This window comes from Oratosquilla oratoria, chromosome 22 (genome assembly GCF_046742065.1).
Source record: "Oratosquilla oratoria isolate Oo_2021 chromosome 22, ASM4674206v1, whole genome shotgun sequence".
NCBI classification, from domain to species: Eukaryota; Metazoa; Arthropoda; class Malacostraca; order Stomatopoda; family Squillidae; genus Oratosquilla; species Oratosquilla oratoria.
In genome coordinates this window covers 56,828,290-56,855,041 of record NC_134798.1, presented here as the reverse complement: position 1 = coordinate 56,855,041, position 26,752 = coordinate 56,828,290, and the positions used below count along the sequence as shown (strand labels likewise).

Here is a 26,752-nt window from a genome sequence, read left to right as displayed (position 1 = left end):
AAGAGAGGCAAGGAGAGCGAGAAGAAAGGGAGAGGGGAGAGAGAGAGAGAGAGAGAGAGAGAGAGAGAGAGAGAGAGAGAGAGAGAGAGAGAGAGGGAGGAGAGAAAGGGGGAGAGGATAGAGGGAGGAGAGAAAGGGGGAGAGGATAGAGGGAGGAAAGAAAGGGGGAGAGGAGAGGGAGGAGGGAGGAGAGAGAGAGAGAGAGAGAGAGAGAGAGAGAGAGAGAGAGAGAGAGAGAGAGAGAGAGAGAGAGGGGGGAGAGGAGAGAGGGAGGAGAGAAAGGGGGAGAGGATAGAGGGAGGAAAGAAAGGGGGAGAGGAGAGGGAGGAGGGAGGAGAGAGAGAGAGAGAACGAGAGAGAGAGAAGGGAGAGAGAATGAGAGAGACAGAAAAGGAGGGAGAGAGAGGGGGAAAGAGAGGGAGAGAGAGGGAAAGAGAGGGGGAAAGAGAGGGAGAGAGAGAGATAGAGAGAGAGGGGGGGAATCCTTTCGCTTAAAGGGTGAAAGAAACGCACGTAATCTCCCTTCAGCGAGACAAGGCAGTGCCGGTCACGGGACGCAACCACTCTTCCTGAAACCACAATTCAACGTGAACTACGAGGCTTTCGGAGTCACGTGCGAGCGGCGACTGTCACCAATGATCAGAACTCACGGCAAAGACGTTTTTACGTCACGTAGTGACGAGAGCCGCCTCGCAAATATTACGACGGAATCGGGGAGGGATTAATTGTACAATTCCGCGGCGATAAAACGGTTGAAGGCAAGACTATGAAATATACGTGCGTGCGTGCGCTCTCACACGCACACCTCGTGGCGCAGTGGTTAGAGTTCTCGCATGCCACAACGGCGATCCGGGTTCGAATCCCGCCCAGGACTGAAATAATTTCAGTATCACACACCCCCAACTCTCGTGGGCGGGGAGTTGGGTGTGTGAGTGTGTGTGTGCATGTAAGGTCACAGCATTACCCATAGATCGGTCATACGAGCACCGAGCTCTCCTGCGGGAGGGAAAAAGCTGTCGATCACGAGTCCAACACGTGATCCAAAGACCAAGACCAAGGTGAATCACACACACGCACACACACAGTTACTCTTTACGAGGCAATTGTTAATAAACTTCACGTCATTTTCAATTCGTCCCCTTCAGAATTACCATCATAATTAGAACGATCAAATTCATTATCATAATGATTACTACTATGACCATTATCATTATTACTATCACTACCATTATTGTTACTTTGTTACTGTTATGTTCATAACAATTTCTGTTATTGGGATAACTATCATTATCATCATGATTATCATTATTACTATCACTACCATTATTAATATTATTATCATTATTATCATTATCATTATACTGTTATTTTCATAATTACTATTGTTAGAATAACTATCATTATCATTATGATCATCATTTTCATAACAATTGCCATTAGGATAACCATCATTGTTATTATTATTATTATTATTATTATTATTATTATTATTATTATTATTATTATTATTATCATTATTATTATTATTGTTATTATTATTACATTATCATACTATACTCATACACAGAACACTATACCCAACGTGTCACAAACGAATTATATTCTTGTTAACAACTGACAATTCCAATCAGATCAAAAGAAACGCTTCGAGCCTTGGGCAGCTGCGGCAGCGCCCTATGCTCGGGGTGTACCGTTTCCTGTGGTTGAGTCACTCGATGCACATCACCCGCTAAGATATACTCGAGGGAACCCGTGAGGTAAGCCCCCTGTGGCCTCCCCTCTAGATTTAATCCTAATTTATGCTAAATCTTTTAGTAAAGAAATTCTGCAAACAACTATGAAATACAGAAGCGATGGACATGCATCACCTGATCCATCCTAGAGAGTAGACATCTTAAATCTTTTGGATAGAAATTGTTTTTGAAGAATGGATTGAAGACACGTGGCAGAACATCGATACTTGGCTTCTCACTTTATAACCGGAAAATGTTTATCCCCCTCCCCCTCCCTCCCTTCCCTCCCGCCTCATGAGGGGAAGAGAGGCAGTGACGGAAATGAGCTTCTCTCAGATCTTCTGGGTTCCGGTGTGTGTGTGTGTGTGTGTGTGTGTGTGTGTGTGTGTGTGTGTGTGTGTGTGTGTGTGTGTGTGTGTGTGTGTGTGTGTTGTGTGTGTGTGTGTGTGTGTGTGATCCACCATGGTCTTGGATCACGTGTTGGACTCGTGATCGACAGCTATTTCCCTCCCGGAAGAGAGCTCACAGCTCATACATGACCGATCTATGGGTATTGCCGTGACTTTACACGCACACACAACTCCCCGCACTCGAGAATTGGAGTAACGACCCGCAGCGCAGCGATACTGAAATTATTTCTTCCCTGGGTGGGAGTCGAACCCGGACCGCCGTGGTGGCAGGCGAGAACTCTAACCACAGCGCCACGAGCTGTGTTTGTGTGCGTTTCTCTAGTTGTATCTTAGGAAAAGAGTAGCTATGCTCATAGTGTTCCGTCTTTGTATCTCGCAACATCTAGTTTGTACTTAAATTCATGTTTGGTTTTTGCACACACTACTGTTTTGTCCAGTTTGTTCCAGATTTCTACCACTGTATGTGCGTCTGTGTGTGTGTGTGTGTGTGTGTGTGTGTGTGTGTGTGTGTGTGTGTGTGTGTGTGTGTGTGTGTGTGTGTGTGTGTGTTTACTTATTTGTATCCTACAGGAAGGGGAGCTACACTAGTGGTGTCCCGTCTCTGTATCTCGCAGTGTCTAGTTTGCTCTTAAATTCGTGTATGGTTTTTGAACATGTGTGTGTGTGTGTGTGTGTGTGTGTGTGTGTGTGTGTGTGTGTGAGCGTGTGTGTGATTCACCACAGTCTTGCCTCACATGTAAAACTCATGATCGACAGCTGTTACCCTCCCGGACAAGAGGTCAGAGTTCATATATGACCTAATATTAGATACTGCTGTATTATACAGCCACTACTGTGTCATCATGCATGACCTAGTACATACTCGTATAGACACTGCTGTATCTAATTATATCTACAGGCAAGGAGCAACGCGCGTGGATCTAGTTTCTTTTTTATCCACTTTATCATACCTAGCTTGCGTGTGATTCACCACCATAGTCTTGGATCACGTGCTGGACTCGTGATCGACAGCTATTTCCCTCCCGGAAGAGAGATCAGAGCTCATATATAGCCGATCTATGGGTAACGCTGTGACATTACACCCACACACACAAACTCCCCGCCCACTAGAGTTGGAGTAACGATCCGCAGCGCAGCGTTACTGAAATTATTCCAGCCCTGGGAGGGATTCGAACCTGGACCGCCGTAGTGGCTGCCACGAACGCTAACCACTACGCCATCGAGTCGTGTGTGTGTGTGTGGGGGGGGGGGGTTGTGGACCAAAGTAATTATTTATCTTATTATTTATTCTTTTATTCTCCCGAATTCATATCCTTCGTTTAGTGCAGAAATTTTACAATTGTTGCATATTGTGGCCAACGCTTTTTTTCCTGCAATGCAGACGATATAAACTTTTTTTTCTCTCAACGCCCGCTTTGATATATATATATATATATATATATATATATATATATATATATATATATATATATATATATATATGCAAATAGACCACTTGGAAAAAGAAACTAACGAAGCAGAGCGCTTTCGTATATTACATCCAGTGCAAAAAGTATGTAATATACGAAAGCGCTCTGCTTCGTTAATTTTTTCCAAGTGGTCTATTTTGCATAAGTGAACACACGTACCCGTGTTCTTATTAGCATATATACATATATATATATATATCAATGAGATTACAACATACTGCACGGCATTTTGTTTAACGTCTTTCTTATAAAACTAGTGTGAAATAAACAACACTTAGTAAATCCACTTAATATTTAAACGCTTAATATGAGTCGAAATTAAATGGTTTTCTTCATACTGCTGCCCACGTTGAAGATTGAAAGGCATTAGTCAACAACATAATTCTTTCACCCACAATCTCCTTGTGTGATTCACCACCAAGGTCTTGGATCACGTGTTGGACTCGTGACCGACAGCTATTTCCCTCCCGGAAGAGAGCTCAGAGCTCGTAGTAATGTAACGGGACGGGTGTAACGGTATTGTTACGTTACTCTATCCTGGTCACTTGTAACACAGAATATGACGGGTCCGTAACAGTAACATGTTAAGGGGAATCAAATGCACAAACGCCTATAAGTTTTTGTTTGTTTATTGTCCTATTCAATTTATGTTCTCTTGATACACTATTACACAATCCTATCACTAAGGCACGTCACTGGCCGATCTATAGGTAATACTGTGACCTCACACGCACACACACACCCAACTCCCCGCCAAAGAGTTGGAGTGACGACTCGGAGTGCAGCGATACTGAAATTATTTCAGCCCTGGGCGGGATTCGAACCCGGACCGCCGTAGTGATAGCCGGGAACTAACCACTGCGGCAGGAGGTGTGTGTGTGTGTGTATGTGTGTGTGTGTGTGTTTGTGCGCGCGCGCGCGCGTCGGGTGACAAATTACTCGACCACATTTCCAGATACTTTTCCTCTTCGGTTCTTGAAATTATTTCATTCCTCGTACATCAAATAAATCAATAACAGCCTCTTCCTACTTTTTTTTTATCTATTCCCATTACTAGTGTGTGTGTGTGTGTGTGTGTGTGTGTGTGTGTGTGTGTGTGTGTGTGTGTGTGTGTGTGTGTGTGTAAAATCAATTTTCCGCGCCGGATTCCGAATGTATATTCAATATTCTTTGTAACAATCTGCATTTCCCTTTATCATCTATTTTCCTCGTGATTCCTGCATCTTCTGCAAAAAGGTTCAAGTAATCTGTAATTCACCATGATCTTGGACCACGTGTTGGACTCGTGACCGACAGCTATCACCCTCCCGGATGAGAACTCAGGGTTCATATACTGCCCGATCTATGGGTAATGTTGTGACCTTACACACGCACAAATCCTTGCCCACAAGAGCTGGAGTGCCGGCTTGCAGTGCAGCAATGCTGAAATTATTTCAGCCCTGGGCGGGTATCGAACTCGGACTTCTGGAGTGTGTGTGCGCGTGCACGCGCGTTATTATCTTTTCTTTTTATACTATTACTCTAGTCTATTACCACCCCCTTCCACAAGCGTAGCTGTCTACGCGCAAGATGTATGATTATTTGTGTTGTCCAGGAACTCCCAAGTCGGCCATTTTGGCAAGTCTTATCAAGATCCGGATTAGACGGTGATGACTGAAAAGACCATATACTGTAGAAACACACGCTGAGTCACAGCGGTGCGTACGAGCACCCTTCGTCTGTAACGGCCTCAAGCCGACTGTCCGTTATTTCACAAAGAAAATGGAAATAGAATCGAACTTAAACTCTAAAATAAATAACCTATATATAATAGATAAATAAATATATCAATAAATAAATAAACATACAAATAAAGGAAATAATCTCAAACGTTTTAAAAAATCAACATTTTCCAACTGAGTACGCGGAAAAAAAAGTCGACCAAATCTACAAAGCTGATAAAAATACATTTATAGTCAACTCTAGTCACCCTGTCGTACACACTAACAAACAGCAATAAAAATGGAAATGTGTTCAATCACACATACTACTTGACTGATTAAATTCGCTTCAAATATTAGTATTTCGTTCAAATTTCCGCATCTTTAGGCAGGTCATGGCTACCATACATATACACACACAAAAAGAAAACGACATGACGTATGATTCACCATGGTCTTTAGATCACGTGTTGGACTCGTGATCGACAGCTATTTCCCTCCCGAATGAGAGCTCAGAAGCTCGTATGAACGATCTATGGGTAATGCTGTGACCCTTCACGCACACACACACCCAACTCTCCGCCCACGAGAGTTGGAGTAACGACTCGAAGCGCAGCGATACTGAAATTATTTCAGCCCTGGGCAGGATGCGAACCCGGACCGCCGTAGTGACAGTCGGGGACTCTACCAACCGCGCCACCGAGTCGTATTGTGTGTGTGTGTGTGTGTGTGTGTGTGTGTGTGTGTGTGTGTATTCACCTCGGATCTGCTGCAGTCTCTGTCGAGACAGCCAGACACCACCCTACGGCAGTGAGCTCAGAGCTCATTATTTGCCGATCTCTGGGTAGGTCTGAGACCACTCACACACCACACACCGGGACAGCAAGGTCACAACTCCTTGACTAACGTCCCGTACCTACTCACTGCTAGGTGAACAGGGGTTACACGTGAAAGGAGTGTGTGTGTATTTACCTAGTTGTATTTACCTAGTTGTATTTTACGGGAAGGGAGCTATGCTCGTGGGGTCCCGTCTTCATATCTCATTTTATCTAAACTATTTTTAAATTCATGTATTGTTTTTGCACACACCACTTTCACATCTAACTTGTTCCAACTGTCTATTGCTCTGTGAGGAAAGCTGTTCTTTTTCAAATCTCTTCTATAGCTGTCTTTTTTTATTTTCTTTCCGTGTCCTCTTGTATTTCTGTCATCCCATTTTATCAGATTCTCTCTATCAGTAATTTCTATGCCTTTCATGATTCTGTAAATAGCTATCAAATCTCCTCTCTCTCTTCTTTGCTTTAGTGTCTGTAGTTTAAGTTTTTGTAGTCTCTCTTCATATGATAGTTTTGAGAGTGTTGGTGCCAATTTTGTAATTGCTCTTTGTATTCTTTCAAGTTTTTTTATACATTTTTTTGTACTTGGTGACCATATCGTTGCTGCATATTCCAATCTTGGTCTTATCAGGGTGATTAGAATTTTCCTCACCATTTCTTCATCCAGGTATGTAAATGCCACTTTGATTGTTCTTATTAAATTATAGGTTTCTCCAAAAATCTTATTTATATGTTTCTCAGGTGACATATTATTCATAACAATGACTCCCAGGTCCTTCTCATTTTCTACTCTTTTTATTCCTTCTTCTCCCAAATTATATGATCCTGTTATTCTGTTTTTGCTTTTTCCAAATTCCATTATACTACACTTTTTTGTATTGAACTCCATCTCCCACTTCCTACTCCATTCTTGTACTTTATTTAGATCTCTCTGTAGTGATTCACAATCTTCTTCAGTTTTCACTCTTTTCAGTAATTTTGCATCATCTGCAAAGAAGCTCATATAGCTTTCAATTCCTTCATCCATATCATTAATATATATAGCAAACATTATTGGGGCCAGAACTGTTCCCTGCGGGACACCGCTTATTACTTCATTCCATTTTGAGTGCTGATCTCTTATCACTACTCTCATTTTTCTTTCTTGCAAAAAGTCTTCCATCCAATTTAGCAATTTACCTTGTATTCCTCCTTCATATTCTAATTTCTTAAGCAGCTTCTTATGTGGTACTTTGTCAAAAGCTTTTTTTAGGTCTAGAAATGCACAATCAGCCCATCCATCTCTTTCTTGTATTATATCTATTAGCCTTGAATAGAAACATATTAAATTGGTGACGCATGATCGTCCTTGTCTGAATCCAAATTGCCTTGGATTTAGTACGTTGTTTTTTTCCAAGTATTTTACCCATCTACTTTTGATAATTCTTTCACAAATTTTTGCTATTGTACTTGTTAGAGAGACTGGTCTATAGTTGGTAGGTTCTTCTTTATTTCCTCCTTTATATATATAGGTACTATATTTGCTTTTTTCCAATCTTCTGGAACTTTTCCTTCTTTTAAGGAACTGCTTATTATGCTATGTATTTTGTCTGCCAGTTCATTCCTGCATTCTTTCAGAATCCAGTTTGCTATTTCATCTGGCCCATGCGATTTTCTGACATCAAAATTACCCAAGTGTGTCAATATTTCATTCTTTGTTACTTCTATTTCTTCCATAGGGGGGACTTTTTCTTTCCACTCAATCTCTTCAGGTTGTATATTTTCCCTTGTAAACACTGATTTAAAATGTTTGTTCATAATTTCTGCCATTTCCATTTCCTCAGTGTATTCAACTCCTCCTTGTCTTAATTTCTCCAAGTCTTGTTTGTTTTTCAGTTTATTGTTTACAAATCTGTAGAATAGTTTTGGTTGATCTTTACACTTTTCTATAACATCTTTTTCATATTTTCTTTTTTTCTCTCTGCACTTTTGTACATATTCATTTCTATAACCAGTATATATTTTCCATTTTTCAGGTCTTCTGTGTTTTTTCCATCTGGTCCAGGCTTTGTCTCTTTTGTCTTTTAACTCCCTACAACTTTTGTTGTACCAGCATTTTACATATTCTTTTTCTTGTTTTTGTCTTGGGACATACTTTTCCACTCCTTTTTTGTAAATTTTTGTCAAAATATTCCATTTCTCTTCCACTGATGTTTCTTCTTTGTATATTTCTTCCCAGTTTTCTTGTTGGAAGAATTCTCTTATTTTATCAAAGTTTGTTTTTTCATACATCATTCTTCCTTTTCTATATTGTTCATTTCTTTTCATATATTTTTCTTCATTAAGTTCCAGTTCAATCAATATGTGGTCACTTTTACCTATTGGTGTTTTATATTCAATCTTGTCCACTATTCTAGGTTCAGATGTAATTATTAAGTCTAGCCTCGATGGTTCTTCTTCATTTCTATACCTAGTGTTCTCTTGTATCCATTGTGTCATTGAATGGTCAGTAATCATCTCAAGTAGAGCATTTCCCCATGAGTCATCACCACTCTTTACTGTCATTTCTTCCCAGCAGATTTCTTTGCAATTAAAGTCGCCCATCATAACTATTCTTCCTCCGTCTTCCATTATTTTAGTTAATGCTATCTTTGTGTCCTCTAGCATACTTTTATATTCACTCTCCTCCCATGAGGCTGTTTTCGGAGGCACATAATTGATCACAAATTTTCTGCTCTTCTTATCTCTGTCTTCCACTTCTATCATAATCATCTCTACTGTATTCTTTCCATATATGACACCTTTCACATTTATATCCTTCTTAGTCAGGAACATAACTCCACCCCCTTGCTTTTTCTCTCTGTTTCTAATCCAATAATTGTATGCATCATGTCCTACACTGTTGGGTGGTAGTGGGCCTTTTAATTTTGTTTCTACAATTCCCATTATGTCCGGTTCTTTTTCTTTCAAATAATCATTCAGCTCATTCAATCCTGTTATTAATCCATCTATATTTGTGTAAGACACTCTTAGTTTTCTGCCACTTCCATTGTGTTCTCTGTTTCCCTTATGTTTTTCTTTTGTGTGTCGAACTTCCTTAGTTTCATGTTCACTACTCTCCAATAGAATCTCTCTTTCTCTGACTCCGTTCTGTTCTCGTTTTTTGTCTTAGCTTCCAGTCTTTTCTGCTTTTCTTCCTCTCTTTCCTCTTTATTCATTTCTCTTTTTATCCATATATTTTTGTATTGTTCTCTTGTTGCTAGTTTCCCTGTTTTGGATAAGATATTCTCTGCCGTTGTTTGTGACTTGAATTTAATCTTAATTGGTCTGGTCTTGTCTGTGCTATACTTTCCGAGTCTAAATTTCTCTTCGATTTGTTTCATAATTCCTGGTTCATCTTCCTGAACTGATTCTAGTAATTGGCTTACTTTTTCATTTTCCTCTTTGATTCTTGTGGTTCTATCTGTGTTGTGTTTCTCTTCCATTCCTAATATAATTATACATTTCTTCTTGTCTGCTAAATCCCTTACTATATTCTCCTTTTGTCTCATTACTTTAATAACTGAGTCTTCAGTATGTTCTTTCAATTGCTGTTTGACTATGTCAGTGAATGAAATCTTATTTCCTTCTTGGGTTTGCTTCCAATTTTTACTTTCTTTAGCTATTGTTTCTCTGTTTTCTTTACTATTCTTCTTCAATTCCTCATTCTCCCCCTTTACCTCTCTTAACTGTCTTTTTAGTTCTTCTATTTCATCAGTTAAGTTTCTATTCGCCTTTTCCAGTTCTTCCAATCTTTCAACCCTTTGTAAAATGGTGTTCATATGACCTAACCTACTCTCCAAGTCCTCGATCACCTTATCAACCTTCATCTCTAGTCTTGTCAGTCGGGGGGGGTTTGTGTCCCCCCCCACTCTCTTTAAATCCCTTGAAAATATTCTCATCACTTTCTACTGTATTGTTCCTATCTATACTTCTAATCTTTACATTCTTATTAGACATTCCGTCGTCCTCCAGCTCGTCTTGTGGTCTTTTGTTTACTTTACGGCGGTCTATTTGGACCAAGTCCTCTACTTCCTCATTACCTTCCATTTTCCCAGCAATCCCTCCCCTTCTCCTCTTTCCTTACTTTCCCACTACCTCACGAGCAATTCCCCCCCCCCCCCTGCAAATACAAAAAGGCACTTCTCTTTGCGTTGGTATCCACAATCTGCACTTTTCTTCAGAGCGTTCTTCAAGCCGTCCGTTCGTTGAAAGTGTGTGTGGGTGTGTGTGTGTGTGTGTGTGTGTGTGTGTGTGTGTGTGTGTGTGTGTGTGTGTGTGTGTGTGTGTGTGTGTGTGTTTCCTGAATTATTTATATCAGTGGAACAGACAAAACAGATCCCACGTGGTCTCTCTCTCTCTCACCTGTTACGCCATTTGTCCTGCTCAACATAGAGCCACTCTTTGATAATTATTTTTCTATATTTTCTTCAGTAAACGATTATACCAAAATTATTCAATTGACCAAATAAATGAGTACACGCATACACACAGCAGCGAAAGGCATTTCTTCCCCTTACAACCGGGGTAGCTTAGTCAATGGTAACCTGACGCTATAATGCTAACGGGAGGTAGACCTGACGCTATAGTGTGGTAGACATCACGCGGTAGCACCCAAGGCATAACCACCCTTAACCTATCCAACACCTATTAGCTATCCCTTCCATCTCAGCACCTCGTGGAGAAAAAGCCACCACCGTCTCCCTCCCACTGCCCGGGTCAGAGGCAATGCAGCAAGACACAGCACATCCGTAGCAAGGACCGGGAGCTGAAAATACCCACTCACCACACTCTCCCTCTCAACCACCTTCCACTCACACCACTGCTTGTCCTACTCACTTCCCTGCTCGACAGACATTCCCCTTGTACACAGGTCCCTTTCATACCAACCAACTCATTCTCGGTCCCTTTTCCTTAAGCTTACACCTCACGCTCCCTTTGCTAATCTTTTTTCACTCACGAATGCAGATGATAATAATAACAACAGCAACAATAGTAATAATATTAATAATAATAATAATATCAATAAGACCTATAATTTTAACACATTACATCAATCTTGAGGGAAATGCGGTGATCCAGTCTATACACAAACAGACGTAAAGAAATTGAGAGGCCCGCGTCTGCAGACGACATTGAATCGGTCGACGAGTGACGTCATAGGACTCCCGGTCTTCAACGGTTATTGGTAAAAATGTTGGAGAAATCATCCACACGATTTCTTCTGAACATGCCAAATTTTTCCAAATATCTATATGACTTCATTAACAAACAAAGAGTACATCCTAAGGGCTAATCGGCTGATAGCAAATACAAAATATATTTTGGTCATGGCATCCCATGGGTACCTCAAGTTCCCGCTGGAAATACCCCACCCCCTCCCACTATCCCTACCACCGCCATCAGTTTGGTAACAGCTACTGCATGTTCCCTTCAAGGCATAACTTCTCAGCTGACAAAGAACCCACACTCTCACCACCTACAACTCAAATAGGGACTTTCTGCCTAATTTCAGACGATTTTATTCATATTATTAATTATAGTTACCCGGGCGGCGTGGTCTATGGATAACTCGAACTCTGGAGTTCGATTCCCGCGAGTCTGTCACGTTGGTTCCAGAAAACCCCTGCCAGGCGGGGAGGTGACCTAGCATCGGGAAGAAGAAGAAGAAGAAGAAGAAGAAGAAGAAGAAGAAGAAGAAGAAGAAGAAGAAGAAGAAGAAGAAGAAGAAGAAGAAGAAGAAGAAGAAAAAAAAAAACAAAAAAAAAACAAAAAAACCCTGACAGGGGATTCTCACTTCCCATAAATGGAAGTGGGGTGGTGAGTTTATGGTTATCCTTCACTGTTAATACATTAATGGCGAAAACGTCCTCATATATTTCTGTGGCAATAAAGGCTATTTGGCGAGAGTTAATGGAAATAAATGGGTCACAACAGGTCAATCCCAGTTTCCCTTTGACGCCTCTGTACAGTGACCTACTGCACTTCACACAGAGTTGTCGTGGCAAATACCAAAATACTCTATTCGCGTCAATAGCATAAAAATTTGAAAAAAAAATATAAAGCCTATTCCACTCCAGACTGAAATTCACAGTAGAGGTACACCCTCCTCATAAAGTAAAAAACATAAAAAAGATTAAGAGACTACAAAGAGTAGTGACCAAAATTGGTCAATAAAGTAAACAGATGTTGACTGAAAGGCTTAGCAGAGGAACAGAGGGAGTAATTGCAAAGAGTAGTGTGGGTTTAAAAGAGAAGATCAATCAATTAATCCATTGCCTTGGATCTTTTATGAGATTTGTGGTCCTCAGATAACCGGTATCAATCACAAGACTGGCCCATAAGTCACCTAAGGTTGAAATGACTGTGTAGCCATCTGGGCATGGCTTGGGTGGGGCATTATAAGAAGTGCTCAATGTCTTCTATACAATGGTTATATCCAGGGTAGTCTGTCTGTTGGGTAAACCCTCTCATTGTTGGTACCATCTTAATGCTCAATGGTGACCTAGTATGGTTCTTGCTTCTCTTGGGAGGGACCTTTCTATGAAGTTAATGTCAGGAGGGATTTGATGGAGCTGGGAATTTGGTGGTCAGTCCCACAATGCTTGCTCTGTGATTCGAGTGTAAATGTATTCCTGTATGGGTGTGATGAGTGGTAGAGGTGTTACGTTGTTGGGGATGTTTGAATAGTATGCTGTTGGTGTAGTTTTTGTTGTTGGTCATGACTTGGTGAAGCAAAAGAGATGGGTCAACAGGGTTCAGGGCTCCTGCGTTGAACTGCGTACCTACCATTTTCTTGTGATGTTCAATGAGGAGGATTTTGGCTTTTGTATGCGAATGTTCTACTGGGATGGCTTTGGTATATCCTGATATAATTTTCAATTTTTTATTTTGTATAGTTTGTGGGGTGTCTGTTCTCTCAACTGTTGGAAACAATGCTGTGGTAGCACATTTGAGTTTAGTTTTCAAGAATCATTTGTAGATTGTGACCACATCTTCCCTTCACTGACCAAAGCACATGCTCGCTACTGAACTTGGAATATCTATTACTATGTTGACTTTCACAATAAGATCCTCAATCAGTGGGCCATAAGTCATGTGAGTATTATAGGTGAGGCCCAGGATTTTTTAATCCCCTCCCAAGGGAAGGGTTTGGTCATTCAACTTTAGTATTAGATTATTATTATTTATTTATTTATCATTATTTTTTTTTTTTATTCATGGCTGTCTGGGGTGACTGCAATCACTGATGATTTCTGAAGGGAGGTCTCTATTCTATACTCTCCAAGCTATTACTCAAGTTTTTCCAAGCAAGCCTGGGTGCTCCCGGCAGCCATTTCACAGCTGCTATGCTAGGCTATCATTAGGTCATCTACACAGGAGCATGCTCTACTGCCATGCTTCGAATCTGATGTTTGGAAATTATCCATGAAGAGGCTGAACAATGGAGATGAGAGCTGTGCTCCCTGAGGGACTTGACTGTACAGTCTTCCAGTCCCAGAAATTTGGTTGCTCTGGTCCATTTTGCACTACCAACCACCCATGAAGTCTGTTAGCCATTTTTTGTTGATGTCGATGCTTACCTCTGTGATCCTTGAGAAGAAGAGGGTGTATAGATCAAGTTTTTACAGTAGGATATACAAGAAGTTTTTAGCAAATGGTAAGGATATCTTTTTGGCTTTCATGAACTTGGAGAAGGTATATGGGGTAAAAGATATCATGGAGTGTGTTGCAGATGTATGGGATGGGGGGAAGATCTGTTGGGTGGTCAGAAAATTTGACATGAATAAAAGATCTTCTGTGAGGATCAGGAATAGGGAGAGTGAATGAATTTGAAGACCAGTTGGAGCTGTGCCAGGGTTGTGCAATGTCACCATGATTATTCAATATGTATATGAATGGGGTGGTCAAACAAATGTTGTCTCAAGTTTCGTTGACTGGAAACCTGCAACTCTACAGCAGCTGAAGATGGCCCTTAGGCCCTGTCCAAAGACTGATAGCTCCTTGGGACTGTGCCTGCTAATGGAAGTGAGGAATATGATGGGTTCTGAGGATAAGTGGCACAAAGATTCTATTTAACATTCTAATTGTAGGACCACCACAAGCAGATAACCATCGCGTGTTCCAGCTGGAAGGGTAAAAGGAGGTAAATGTAAGAGCGTTGGGCAGGGGTTTGGAATCGGTGAGTGAGAATGGACGGAAGTGGGAGGTGACTTAGTTGTTGTTAATGGATAACACTGCTTGTGGCTGAGTTAGAGAATAGACTGAAGCAGTTGGTGGAGTTTGAAAGGGTGTGGGATAGGGAAACAATGAAAAAGAATGTGGGCAGAAATTAGGTAATGATACGTACAAGGAGTAATGATGGCAGCAGGTTCGAAGTGAGTTTAAATGGTTAGAGGCTGGAGGAGGTTGAGAGTTTTAAGTATCTGAGGTCACATGTGACAGTTAAGTATAATTCAGCAACTGTTTCTATATGAATATTAGGGTATGTGTGGTGTTTGGGAAGAGAGTAATTGACTACTCTTAATTGACTAATTGTAGAGTAAGGAGGCCTGGGCTTTCATGGATTTGGAGAAGGAATATGATAGGGTGGACAGAGAGACATTGTGGAGGGAGTTACAGATGAACAAGATTAGGTGGACGTCTGTCGAAGGCAGTCATAATTTTTTTACATGAGCAGAAGAGATTTTGTGAGTGTCAGGAATTGCAAGGTTAAATGGTTTGAAGTGAAGGTGAGGCTGTACCAGAGAGATGGACATGCATTATAGGGTAAAGAACGCATGTAAATGTCTGAGAGGATAAAGAATGTTATGAGAAATATGTATCTGGGGATGAATCCAAAGGGAAGGTTGTATGAGGGATTGATTGTGCCCATAGCATAGTAGGGAGTGTAGACACTGACCCAGGGCAGTGGACAAGGTGCAGGGATGACCTGTCATCCAGGAGGTGCTAAGATGGGAGGGAGGGTGGAGGGGAGTGGAGTGTATTTAGGGATGGAATGGGTGGGAATGATTTTATGCCTTTTTCTTTTTGGCTACCTCCATTGTAAGGGGGAAAAAGCCTTGGTATATGTATGTATTTATGTATAAATAAAAAGCCTGAACCTGTACCAAGATGAAAAGTTTGAGATGTATGGTAAGGGTAACAATGATGGATGTTCAAATCATTCAATCACTGCCTCAAGTTTTACTGAGTGGAAAACCCTCAGCCCAACATTGGCTAGCAACAGTTCTCAGAACCTCCCAAAGATCTCTCTGGGAAGAAACTTTGGAATGTTGTCTGCGTTGCATGTGTGGGACTGTTTCTATGTTACTGGCCGGAAATTGTAAGTTGTATGTTGAATGATGCATCAGTCGTCAGGGTGAGGATTGAGATGGTTTGTCTGTGCACAACTATTTATGAGTGTGTTTGCTTGTTGTCTGTTTGAGGCTAAGTTGAATGTTGTTGTGGTTATTGCTGTATGAGAGAATGTTGTGTTACATTTGGATAGTGTAATGCTGTTCAGTGTCTTATACAGTTTTCTGATGTTTATTCCATGATTAAATGAGTTGACAAATGTTTGCCATTTTTTTTTTTATGTATTTTGCTGCTGACCTCAGTGTTTAGTGCTTATATGTGGTCTGCTATATTCTAAGAGATAAGTGTTGGGGTATTGAGCCTAAGTGTATTGTGTTGTCTGATGAGGCCTTGGATTTCTGGTGTGAAGTTCAAGTTGTGTGATTTTCTGTTGCCTCTGGGGATGTATTTCTTGTCTGCATTTTATATGATTATACTGAAGGTGTGCACAGCAGCATCTATGTCTGCAATTGATGTACTGTTTTGTGTCTCAAATTGTTCTCTCTTTTCAGTGAAAGTGTCCCAGTTTGCTCTCTTGTAATTGGTATACGTGTGTCTGTGGCCAACTAGGGTGTATCGTGTTTTGGTGGTGATGATGACTGGAAGGTGGTCAGATCCAAGGGCTCCGACCACTTTCCATGAAGTTGTTAGGGTTTGGCAGGGGGAACAGATGATGCCAGGAGAATAAGGGGTGTAGAGGGCTTGATGGGAGATATGTGTGATTAAGGGTGTTGTTCATGATGGTCAGTGAGTCAAGTTGTGTCTGCAGATCAAACTATCAGTCCATGTTGCAGATGTTGACGTACCAGGCCGACGACTTGGCAGCGAGGTCACCACCCAGGATATGGTTGGGTATGGTGGTAAATTGGTTAAGGTTAGGTTTGAAGCTGTTTGAAACTGTGGGGGATGATTGGGAGTGTGTGTACATGTTAACTATTGTAATTGTGGATTTGTTACCAGTTTAAAGGTTACCTGTTATCTGTTGAAATGGTTACCTGTTACCTATTGAAATGGTTTGATCACATAAAGAGAATAAATGAGGAACAACTAATAAAAAGTGTGGAAAGCAGAAATGGATGGAGTGAACTTGTGATAAAAACCAAGAAGAATGTTGAGCAAGGAAGAAAGAGGCTAAAGAGAGAGAGAGAGAGAGAGAGAGAGAGAGAGAGAGAGAGAGAGAGAGAGAGAGAGAGAGAGAGAGAGAGAGAGAGAGAGAGAGAGAGAGAATAGAGAGTGGTTCTAAATGGATGAGGAAATAACCTGGCCCGAAGGAATGTTCATGTCCGTTTCATCAATTTTTTGAGAGGATTAAGGAACAACAGAGCCATCACATAAAAAATGGTTGGGGGGTAAATCAGCCCCAGTTGTTGGACTCTGCTATAAAAGTGCTGTCTCACTGCATTGCCCGAGACCCAAGCAGTGTGGTGGGGGACAGTCATGATCCTGTGTAAGCTTTAACTCAGTCACCCCACTTACAACGGTGCTACAGCCTTTTGATATTTTTGTATAATCTAAAAGAAATGGCTATTACTCACCTGCGGGCTTGAGGGTTGTGACATAACCACAGGGCAACCTTCATCAGCTGCCTCACGAATACCAATGTGGAGTGGAATGTCACCCAAAACTTCTGTATCTAGAACAAATTAAAATAAAAAATAAAAATAGGATAGTATACAAAGTTATTCCTTACCTCTTCTTGCAAAAAACTACTAAGAAGAAAATTATCAACACCATTTTTTGCTAAATATACAATGAAGTGGATGGGAGTGTTTTTCTATGTCTTTTTCTTTTGGTTAACTCCCATGTAAGGGGGAAAAAGGCCTTTGGTATATGTACTGCTTCTGACCCAGGGCGGTGGGCAGGGTTCAGGGATGACCCGTCATCCAGGAGGTGCTCAGATGAGAGGAAGGGTGGGAGGGGTGTGGAGTGTATTTAAGGATGAAATGGGTGGGAGTGTTTTTATGCCTTTCCTTTTGTGGCTACCTCCCTTGGAAGGGGGAAAAAGCCTTGGTATATGTATGTATGTATGTATGTATTAAATGTCTGACAGTTTATAAATAAACAAATAAATAAATAAATAGTGATAAGTATAACATCAATAGGCTTGAGAATGATCAAACTTAAATATAACAATTAAGAGTTCTGAGCCCCTGTGAGATAGTAAGACATACACCCAACAGCATATAGGAAGCCCTTCAATTCATTTTTCTTTTTCATCTTCCATAAATGAAAATAAGAAATTAAACAAAATGAAAAATGTTGCTGTGAGTTTCGCAAACTGGGAAGACACTGCCCCACAGTAATCACCAAATAGGAAGCCCTTCAACTTACTTTTATTTTTCATCTTTCAGCTACATACATACATATATATATACCAAGGCTTTTTTCCCCCTTACAAGGGAGGTAGCCAAAAAGAAAAAGGCATAAAATCATTCCCACCCATTCATCCCTAAATACACTCCACTCCCCTCCACCCTCCCTCCCATCTTAGCACCTCCTGGATGATGGGTCATCCCTGCACCTTGGCCACTGCCCTGGGTCAGAGGCAGTGTCGCAAGGCACAGCACATCCACATCAAGGCCGCTTCATTAAATCAGTGACCCCCCCTCTGTCCCCCATGCATAAAAGGAGGAGCTACATAAACAAGGTTAGAGAAAATAAAACAAAACTAAAAATGTTACAGTTTCACAAATTGGAAACTTGCAGCCCCACAGTAATCATCAAAGGTCCTTGGATACTCCTATCTGCAGATCTCTTTAGTATGAAATGTTAGAGCAATGCCAAAAAGAACAAAAAGAAGAAGATGAAACAGAAGAAGAAGAAGAACAAAAAGAAGAAGATGAAGCAGAAGAAGAAGAAGAAACAGAAGAAGAACAAAAGAAGATGAAGCAAAAGAAGAAGATGAAACAGAAGAAGAAGAAGATGAAACAGGAAGATGAAACAGAAGAAGAAGAAGAAGAAGAAAAGAAAAAAGTGAGAGGGAGAAGAGGGGAGGGAGTTATGTGACACAAAAAAAAAAAAAAATCATACTGAATCACTATAAAAACCTCAGCCCCTTTTTTATATTATTTGTAAAGTCTGGCTACAGATAAAGGTTTTGGAGAGTTAATATACTTACTTAACTGCTCAGCCATTTTCGTCACACCATCTTGCCCAAAGATGTGCTCCTGATGGCCGCAATTTGGACAGCAAAATATGCTCATATTTTGCACCATTCCTAACACCGGGACATTAACCTTACTGAACATGTCAACACCTCTTCTTGCATCAAGGAGAGCAATATCTTGTGGTGTGGACACAATAACAGCACCTGCAATGAAGATAGGGATGATTCATTAAAATGAGACAATGGAAAAACAAGAGGACATGAAAAGAGACTCAAAAAGGATAATTATAGAAGGGATCTGAAAAAAAAATAGCTTCCCACATAGAGTACTGGATACCTGGAATAAATTAGATAAAGAAACAGTGTGTGCAAACACTATTCAAGATTTTAAGAAAAAATTCATGCTGAAAGATACAAAGATGGGTCATCACGAGCATAGCTCCCTTCCCTTATAATACAACTAGGTAAATACAATGAACTATCCAGAAAAAATAAATAAATCTATGTTTATATACACCAAACACCCTTTCCCCCATATAAAAAGGAAATTTTAGCATTAATACCGAAAAGATTGTTACACTCAATGCTAACAAAGTGACAAACATTGCCTTCAAGCTTAATATAGATGTAAGCAGAAACAAGATAGATGCAGTAATCTCCCTTTCCTACATCAAATGAATACTTAATACACCAAATTATCTCCTGCTGGCATGCTATATCTCCCAGGATCCTCATCATTTTCACTCAGCATGACAAGTGCTCACACTGCCCAACACTAACACAGTAGAGAAAGTATTAAAAATTGCCCAACCTCAGGGCAGCTGATCGAAGACTGACTACATGTCCAAAAAAGAACAAGGGGGAATGTAGTTTACCTGTAATGGGTACTAGCTGGGAAATGGAAAGCTGGACATCCCCTGTTCCTGGTGGCATGTCGACCACCAGATATTTGGTTGAGCCCCAGGCTGTCTGGAGGAGGAGGCGCTGAATAGCTGACATCACCATTGGGCCTCTCCATACAATAGCTGCTTTCTCTTCAACAAGAAAACCCATTGACATGCTGTTGTGACACAAGGAATGAAACTAAATGTACTACTCTACCAACACGAGGCATAAAATTACCATTACATCACATATATCTAAATCTGTCCCATTTGTTTCCCTTGAAACTAATCTATTCTCCCAATGTACAAAACTTTCCATGGGTCTCATCAGGAATAGTGGTCTGTTTCTACACCATTTTCCTGATGAAGGAGGGAAGCAGTCAGTTGTTTGCTCTATTTATATAAAAGAATGATGGAAAAATAGTGGAAATTGAAAGAAGGACCTTGAGCTTGTACACATGAGCCAGTTGATGTTTACAAATGACAATGTACTTGCGACTAGGTCAGAGGAAGGTCTGAAGGAGCAATTGACAGTTTGAAACAATACAATTTAAATAATTACAATCTAAAGTTTAAATAATTACAATCTAAAGTAAATGTACTATTCATAATATAATGTACTCAAAATGAAATATAAAAACAAATATTTTTGCATATAATAAACAAAATAATTTAGAAACATGAAAAATTTGAATACTGTGAAACTTCATAGATTGGTTTAATATAACAAGCAAATATTGGACAAATTGGGTTTTCATTGATAAAGATCCCTTTAAGGGAAGCATGGCGGTTGAGAAGACTAAAGCACCATGTCTGAAGGTGAAAATATTGAGGTAGGTAGTTTAAAACTCCAAGAATCAATATATGACATCAGTAAGGTATACATACATATACCAAAGGCTTTCTTCCATCTTATAAGGGAGGTAGTCAAAAAACAAATGCATAAAAACCACTCCCACCCATTCCATCCCCAACACACTCCACTCCCCTCCACCCCATCCCTCCCCCCCATCTTGGCACCTCCTGGATGACGGGTCACCCCCACATCTCACCCACCGCAGTAAGGTATAGTCTTAAATCCGCATGCTCACATGTGAAGAACGGATTAAATCTTGGGATGAGTTGAGTTAGTTACCCCTTAGCTGACACAAAAATGTCTGGAATTTACTACAACAAAAATTTATATTGTGTATCATCATACTAAAGTTGTTAATTAGGGAACCTTACCATTTCAGACCATAGTTCGTCAAGGGGATCATCATATTATCTGCAAAACAAGATCGTAGTTTTATCCATCTCCAGGAACAATCTTAAATTTGTTTTCTATATTCTTTCAGTCAAGTTAGAGTGCACAGACATCTTTATCTCACCTTTGTTGAGCTCTGGTTCACCATTAAGGTTAAGCATCTTTGGTATAGAAGGTCCGAAAACATCCACGTCAAGCAGCCCAACGCCCTCTCTGCCATCCTCACGCAGCAAGGCCAGTGCAACATTAGCTATATTCAATTTACATATCTATATTTACATGTACATATATATATATATATATATATATATATATATATATATATATATATATATATATATATATATATATATATATATATATATATATATATATATATATTTACCTAGTTGTATTCTATGGGAAGAGTAGCTACGCTCATGGTGTCCTGCCTTAGTGTCTTGCAGTGTATAGTTTGGTCTTAAATTGGTGATTTTTTTTGTATACATATGTGTGTGTGTGTATATATATATGTATATAGATATTATATATATATATATATATATATATATGTATATATATACATATATATATATATATATATATATATATATATATATATATATATATATATATATATATATATATATATATATATATATAATTTACAAACACACATATATACAAATTAAGTAAGACTACATGTCTAAAGGATATGATGAAATATTTTTCCATATAGATTTGTAAATACATAGAATAAGATAGAATATGATATAGCCTTAGCTAAAACAATACATGAATTCAACTCAAATGTATGGTAATTAGAAATTATCCATATGGAGCAAGTTGGAACTATACATGAATTTGAAGTTAGGTATGATAAATTGGTCAAAAGAATACAAAATCACATGGGCAATACTCCCTTCCTGTATACAGTGAGACCTCTCATTAACGGATGTTAATTAGCTGCGTTTGCAGTGTTTTCGCTGTGTTTTGGAGTGGTATTTGGGTGGCATAGTGATTGCACACACTAAACAACAGCACCAAAAACACAGCCGCAAACACAGCTAATTAACGTCCGTTTATGAGAAGTCTCACAGTACTACAGTTAGGTAAATAAGACACCAGGTTTTCAGATGGCTTGTTTGATTTTCTATCTGTTTATCTTCTATATACCAAGAGCTTTTTCCCTCTTATAAGGGAGGTAGCCAAGTCAAAGGAACATATCTAGTCCCACCTGTTCCACTTCCTTCCACTGCCCTTTCCTTTTGGTTTTAAGATGAAAATTATGTGTCGTCTTTTCCAGAATGCAGAGATTTTGTTGTGTTCCCCAGGGAAGTTGAAAGAGTCTGTCAAGGTCTTTTTTTACTACATACATACATACATATACCAAAGGCTTTTTTCCCCCTACATGGGGGGGGGTAGCCAAAAAGAAAAAGGCATAGAAACCACTCCAACCCATTCCATTTCCTATATATTCCACTCCCCTCCACCCTCCCTCTTATCTTGGCACCTCCTGGATGATGGGTCATCCCTGCATCCTGTCCACTGCCCTGGGTCAGAAGCAGTGTCACAAGACACGGCACATCCACAGCAAGGCCACTTCATAAATGCGGCGACCCGCCCTCTCCGTCTCCGCCTTTTTTTTTTTACTACTAGGCCTAAATGTTTTACATATGATGGAAGTTTGACATTCTGGCCCTTCCTTTGGATTTTTTTTTCAGATTGTTACTCTATTTTCTATATCATTGTTGGAAAAGGAAGGAATGATCTCTGTGTTAAATTCTATCTTGTGTATCTTTTTGTTGATCTTCTAGTTTTCTGAAGTTGTGGATTTGAAGCTAGTTTTTGGCTACCTCCCTTATAAGGGATGAAAAGCCCTTGGTATATGTTTGTATGTATCTGATGAAACCACTAATTATGGACTGAAAAGCTTGTGTCCGAATACTTTCCTACTATAAAACGTTGCCTACTACTAAAGACATATTTCAAACACAAGCAGATAAAATTGGACAAATTATTTATAAATACATTTACCACAAAAAAAAAAAAAAAAATGAATTACATAAACAATTGTTTGATGCATGAGTTTCATAGAATGTTTCCTAGTCAAAGTGACACTGGGTTACTAATGCTTACCAGCTGTAGTTGATTTGCCAACACCTCCTTTGCCTGAAGCTACAACTATGATGTTCTCAACACCTGCCAACGGCTTTTGTTTGGGTAGCCCTCTTGCCATAAGGTTCTTCTGCTGCTGAGTCAACTTCCCTTTCTGGGAATGCATGCCCTGAAGTAAGCATTGTAAACTATCATAAAAGAATAATGAAGTATGCAAGAAAATATAAAGACTGGTGAAAGTGTTCACCAAATTAGGCCTTGCACAACTGAGATGGATACTTGTTGTACCAACTTCTTACTTTACTCCCTTAATTTTTGGGCACACACTTAATGGGAGCTCAGATCATAATGAACCCTTGACACAACAAACCATTTTGGTGAAGGGTCTGACATCATATCCAAAAGTTTGGTATATCTGATGGGATGTCTTACTGTCAAAAATATTAACATAACTGATGGCTTCATGTTGTTGTACATGTACAATCAATTTGTTGCCCTAGTCTCTCTTGTAGATGACCTGCAGCCTCCAAGAAATCAGTAACAGCCTCTGGTTGGGACCATAAGTCACTTTGTGCAGAGATACTGTGCTGCTGTCTAGGGACTGTTAGTATGAGGCATAGTAGTATGAGGTGTTCTGAATCTTCTATGTGGTTGCTACAAATGGGGCACTTTGAATCGGTGGTCAGGCCTATCCTGTGTTGGTACTATATTGATGATGGATGTTGTCCCGTGCACAGGCATGATAGTGTGGTTCTAGTCTGGTGTGGGAGGGTTTTCTTTCTAGGGACTTGTATCTGGAGGTTGTTGTAAGAATATTGAATTTTGTGGTCTTTCTTGAAGGGCCTTTCCCCACTTAGTTATGTGGGTAATATGTTCCTGCGTGGATGTTTTGTGTAGTTTGGGTGGTAGATGTTTATGTACTATGCTGCTGATGTAGATTTTTCTTGCATTCTGTTGATGGTGCTTCTGAGATGCAGTGTGAAGGGTGTGCATTATTTAGAGTTCTGGCATAGAATTGTGTTCCTGTCATTTTCATGATGTTCTATTTGGAGAATTTTGGTTTCTGAATGAAGATGTCCTGTAGGGATGGGTTTGGTTCTCCTTGTTATTATTCTCAGTGCTCCATTCTGTAATGTTTGTAAATTGTTTATGTTTGGTTTACGGGTTGTTGGGAACCATGCTGTGGAGGTGTATTCCAGAGGTTCTTATGAACTGTTTATGGATGGTTATCAGTTTATTTTTTGTTTACCAAAGTCTAGAGGTTCTTATGAACTGTTTATAGATGGCTATCAGTTTATTTTTTGTTTCCCAAACTCTGTGCTAGAGATGGTTTTCGATAGGTTTGTTTTCTTGTTGATCTTTATTGTCAGGTCCTTCATGTGTAGACTGAATGTCATATGGGCATCCAATGTTGGACATAGAATTTTTGGGTTCCTTTCCAATAGAAGGGTTTGGACATTTAGTTTCATTACGGTGTGTTTTTTATTCATGGTTGTTTGGAGTGAGCAGTGTTACTGATAATTTCTGGGGTGATGCTTCAACTCTGTTATTTCTCCGCAATTGCTCCAGTTTGTTCAAGTATGCTTGGGTGTTTTCTCCTATATTGTATTTACTTTGCAGGATTATCATTGTCAAGTCATCTGCACATGAGAAAGCAACAATGTTTACTTCTGGTTCAGTTGGCAGATCACTCATAAAGAGGCTGAACAGCAATGGCGAAAGTATTGTACCTTGAGGAACTCCATTGTATAGTCTTTTTTTATGAGATACGGTTGTTTTGGGTTACTCTACATTGTATTCTTATTAATATATTTGGTGAACCACTTCTTGAAATTGTTACAGAAACCTCTCTCTCTTTTTGGTTAGTATGTGTCTGGGGACTTTGTCAAAGGCTTTGCTTATATCTATAGGAACCATAACTATTTTTTCTAGTGGGGCTCTTTCATCAATTTGTTCTAGTACTTGTGTGATGTTTGTGAGCAGTATTGCCATTGGTAGAGTGGCCTTCCTTGAAATTATGTTGATTAAGGGAGGTAGGAATTTGTGATTCTATTTTTGCTGCAACCAACCTTTCCACCAGCTTTGATATTATGGATTATAGCAAGATTGGTCTGCATGATATGGGGTCCTCTGGTAGTTTGGCTTCAAGACTGGTATCATATGAGCCCTCTTGCAGATGTTGGGGAGCTTGTTGTTTAGCCAGTAGTTGAAAATATCTGTTAAAGCTCCTATGGTAGTTTGCCCAAGGTGTTATATGTGACAACGGGTTTACTATCAAGCACACCTTGGATTTCTAGAGGCATGGGGGAGGGGGAGGGGGAGGGGGAGGGAGAGGGGTATCTGCTCATCCTTGCTTGTCCCTCGCCCCCACCACCCCGTTCCAGAAACCCAGGCCATGGTTTTCCATATTGTTTGCAGAGAGATGGGGAGCGGTGTATTAGTTGTGTTGATGAGGTTATTGTTATTGATTGTACTTTACCAGCATTTCTATCCATACAGACAATCTCATGCTCTTTACTGACGAGGTTGTCTGGTGAGATGATTGCTAGAATTTGCTACATTTAAGTTGGGAAGTTGTGCAAGCATTTTGTTTACTAATTTCTCCCATGTTTGTATTTAGCCAAAACAGGTAGTGTATATTCTTGTCACCTGCCAGTAAATGGTTGGCTAACGAGCTAGAAGTTGGAATTTAACCCCACGGGCCTGATGTGTAGATGAGATGGTTGATGGTATGTAAATGATTGTGATGTAATTTGTTTTGTCTGCGTTTGCTCTGTAATAATTTCTGTTGTGATGTCTCCGTTATTTTCAGCTTATATACTTTTGTTGGAAAGGTTTATTGTAATAATTGTTGTGTATCTATGTTACGAATTCACCTTTATAATAATAATGACTTGTTTTCCTTGACCATGTTATTGTTTTGTTTTTCAGTATTATTGGTGTATCGAACATATCCACAAAGACCCTAACATTCTAGTACACATTTCTATACACAAAACTTACCAACGGGTCTCCATGGCTTGAATATGGACATTTGATGATTTTGAATAATGAGCGACAACTGTGCCTAAACATTTTTGAAATGTTTATTACAGACGATTTGGGATGTGTTTTTATTACGACTTTCGCGGTATCACGAGCTCACTGATATGCCTGGTTAGTTCTAATTATGTTATTCCTCTTTTTGTTTGAGATTTTTTAAATATTCATTTATCTTTCCTAGGTTTTCTTATTATTACTTTTGTGACGTCAATCAGCGTAGTTCTGCAATTATACTGATGTGCGGACTCAACTTATAGGAGTCCAGGGGTCATTGATGTAAATATTTACAAAATTTCACGAGTGACCTATTAGATCCAGCTTTTGAATGTCGTACACATATATTAAATAAATTAATATTTCATATTTATAATACAGATAGATGGACAAATCCTTCCTCCACTTTAAGAATTTTATTGTCTTACAAGTTATTTCTTTACGAAAACCCGCGAAAGGCTGTTCACGGGCGGTATGAATTGCGACCTCTGAGAGCTAGGGTTAGGATTTGGTCAAGAAATGGGATTAGGATAAGGGTGGGATCAGAATTAGGGTCAGGACTGGGATTAGCACTGAGGAGAGGGAGGTAGTGATGGGTCATCTTACTCGAAAGACACAATGTCGAATGGTCAAAATGTTAATACGACATAAAAAGATAATGTAATTATTTGTGTGCAAATGGGTTATATTTTAGTTGCACATAATGACTGACGACATAAGGAGTGTTTCTGATTATGTATGCTGTTAAAAAGATATCTTATTTGACATGTTTTCAACAAATATAAAATATTTTCAATTTGTTTAATGTATACGACAGGATGATCAAAAACTTTTGGCATTCTGTCGTGCATCTGAGTAAAATGGTAGTCGTCGCGTTAGAA

At 39.7% G+C, this 26,752-nt stretch overlaps 1 protein-coding gene across 1 annotated transcript in view; it reads right to left on the bottom strand.

The window, feature by feature from the left end:
• Positions 1–26,140, bottom strand: part of Nubpl (NUBP iron-sulfur cluster assembly factor, mitochondrial) — a 35,004-nt gene extending 8,864 nt beyond the window's left edge. The window contains exons 1-7 of the mRNA XM_076206095.1: positions 25,839–26,140; positions 22,857–23,004; positions 20,863–20,988; positions 20,720–20,759; positions 19,484–19,668; positions 18,621–18,812; positions 17,038–17,135 (exon numbers count right to left, since the gene is read on the bottom strand). Coding sequence (XP_076062210.1) covers positions 17,038–17,135; positions 18,621–18,812; positions 19,484–19,668; positions 20,720–20,759; positions 20,863–20,988; positions 22,857–23,004; positions 25,839–25,910 — 861 coding nt within the window. The 5' untranslated portion in view covers positions 25,911–26,140. The remainder of the gene's footprint in view (positions 1–17,037; positions 17,136–18,620; positions 18,813–19,483; positions 19,669–20,719; positions 20,760–20,862; positions 20,989–22,856; positions 23,005–25,838) is intronic.
• Positions 26,141–26,752: the final 612 nt, after the last annotated feature.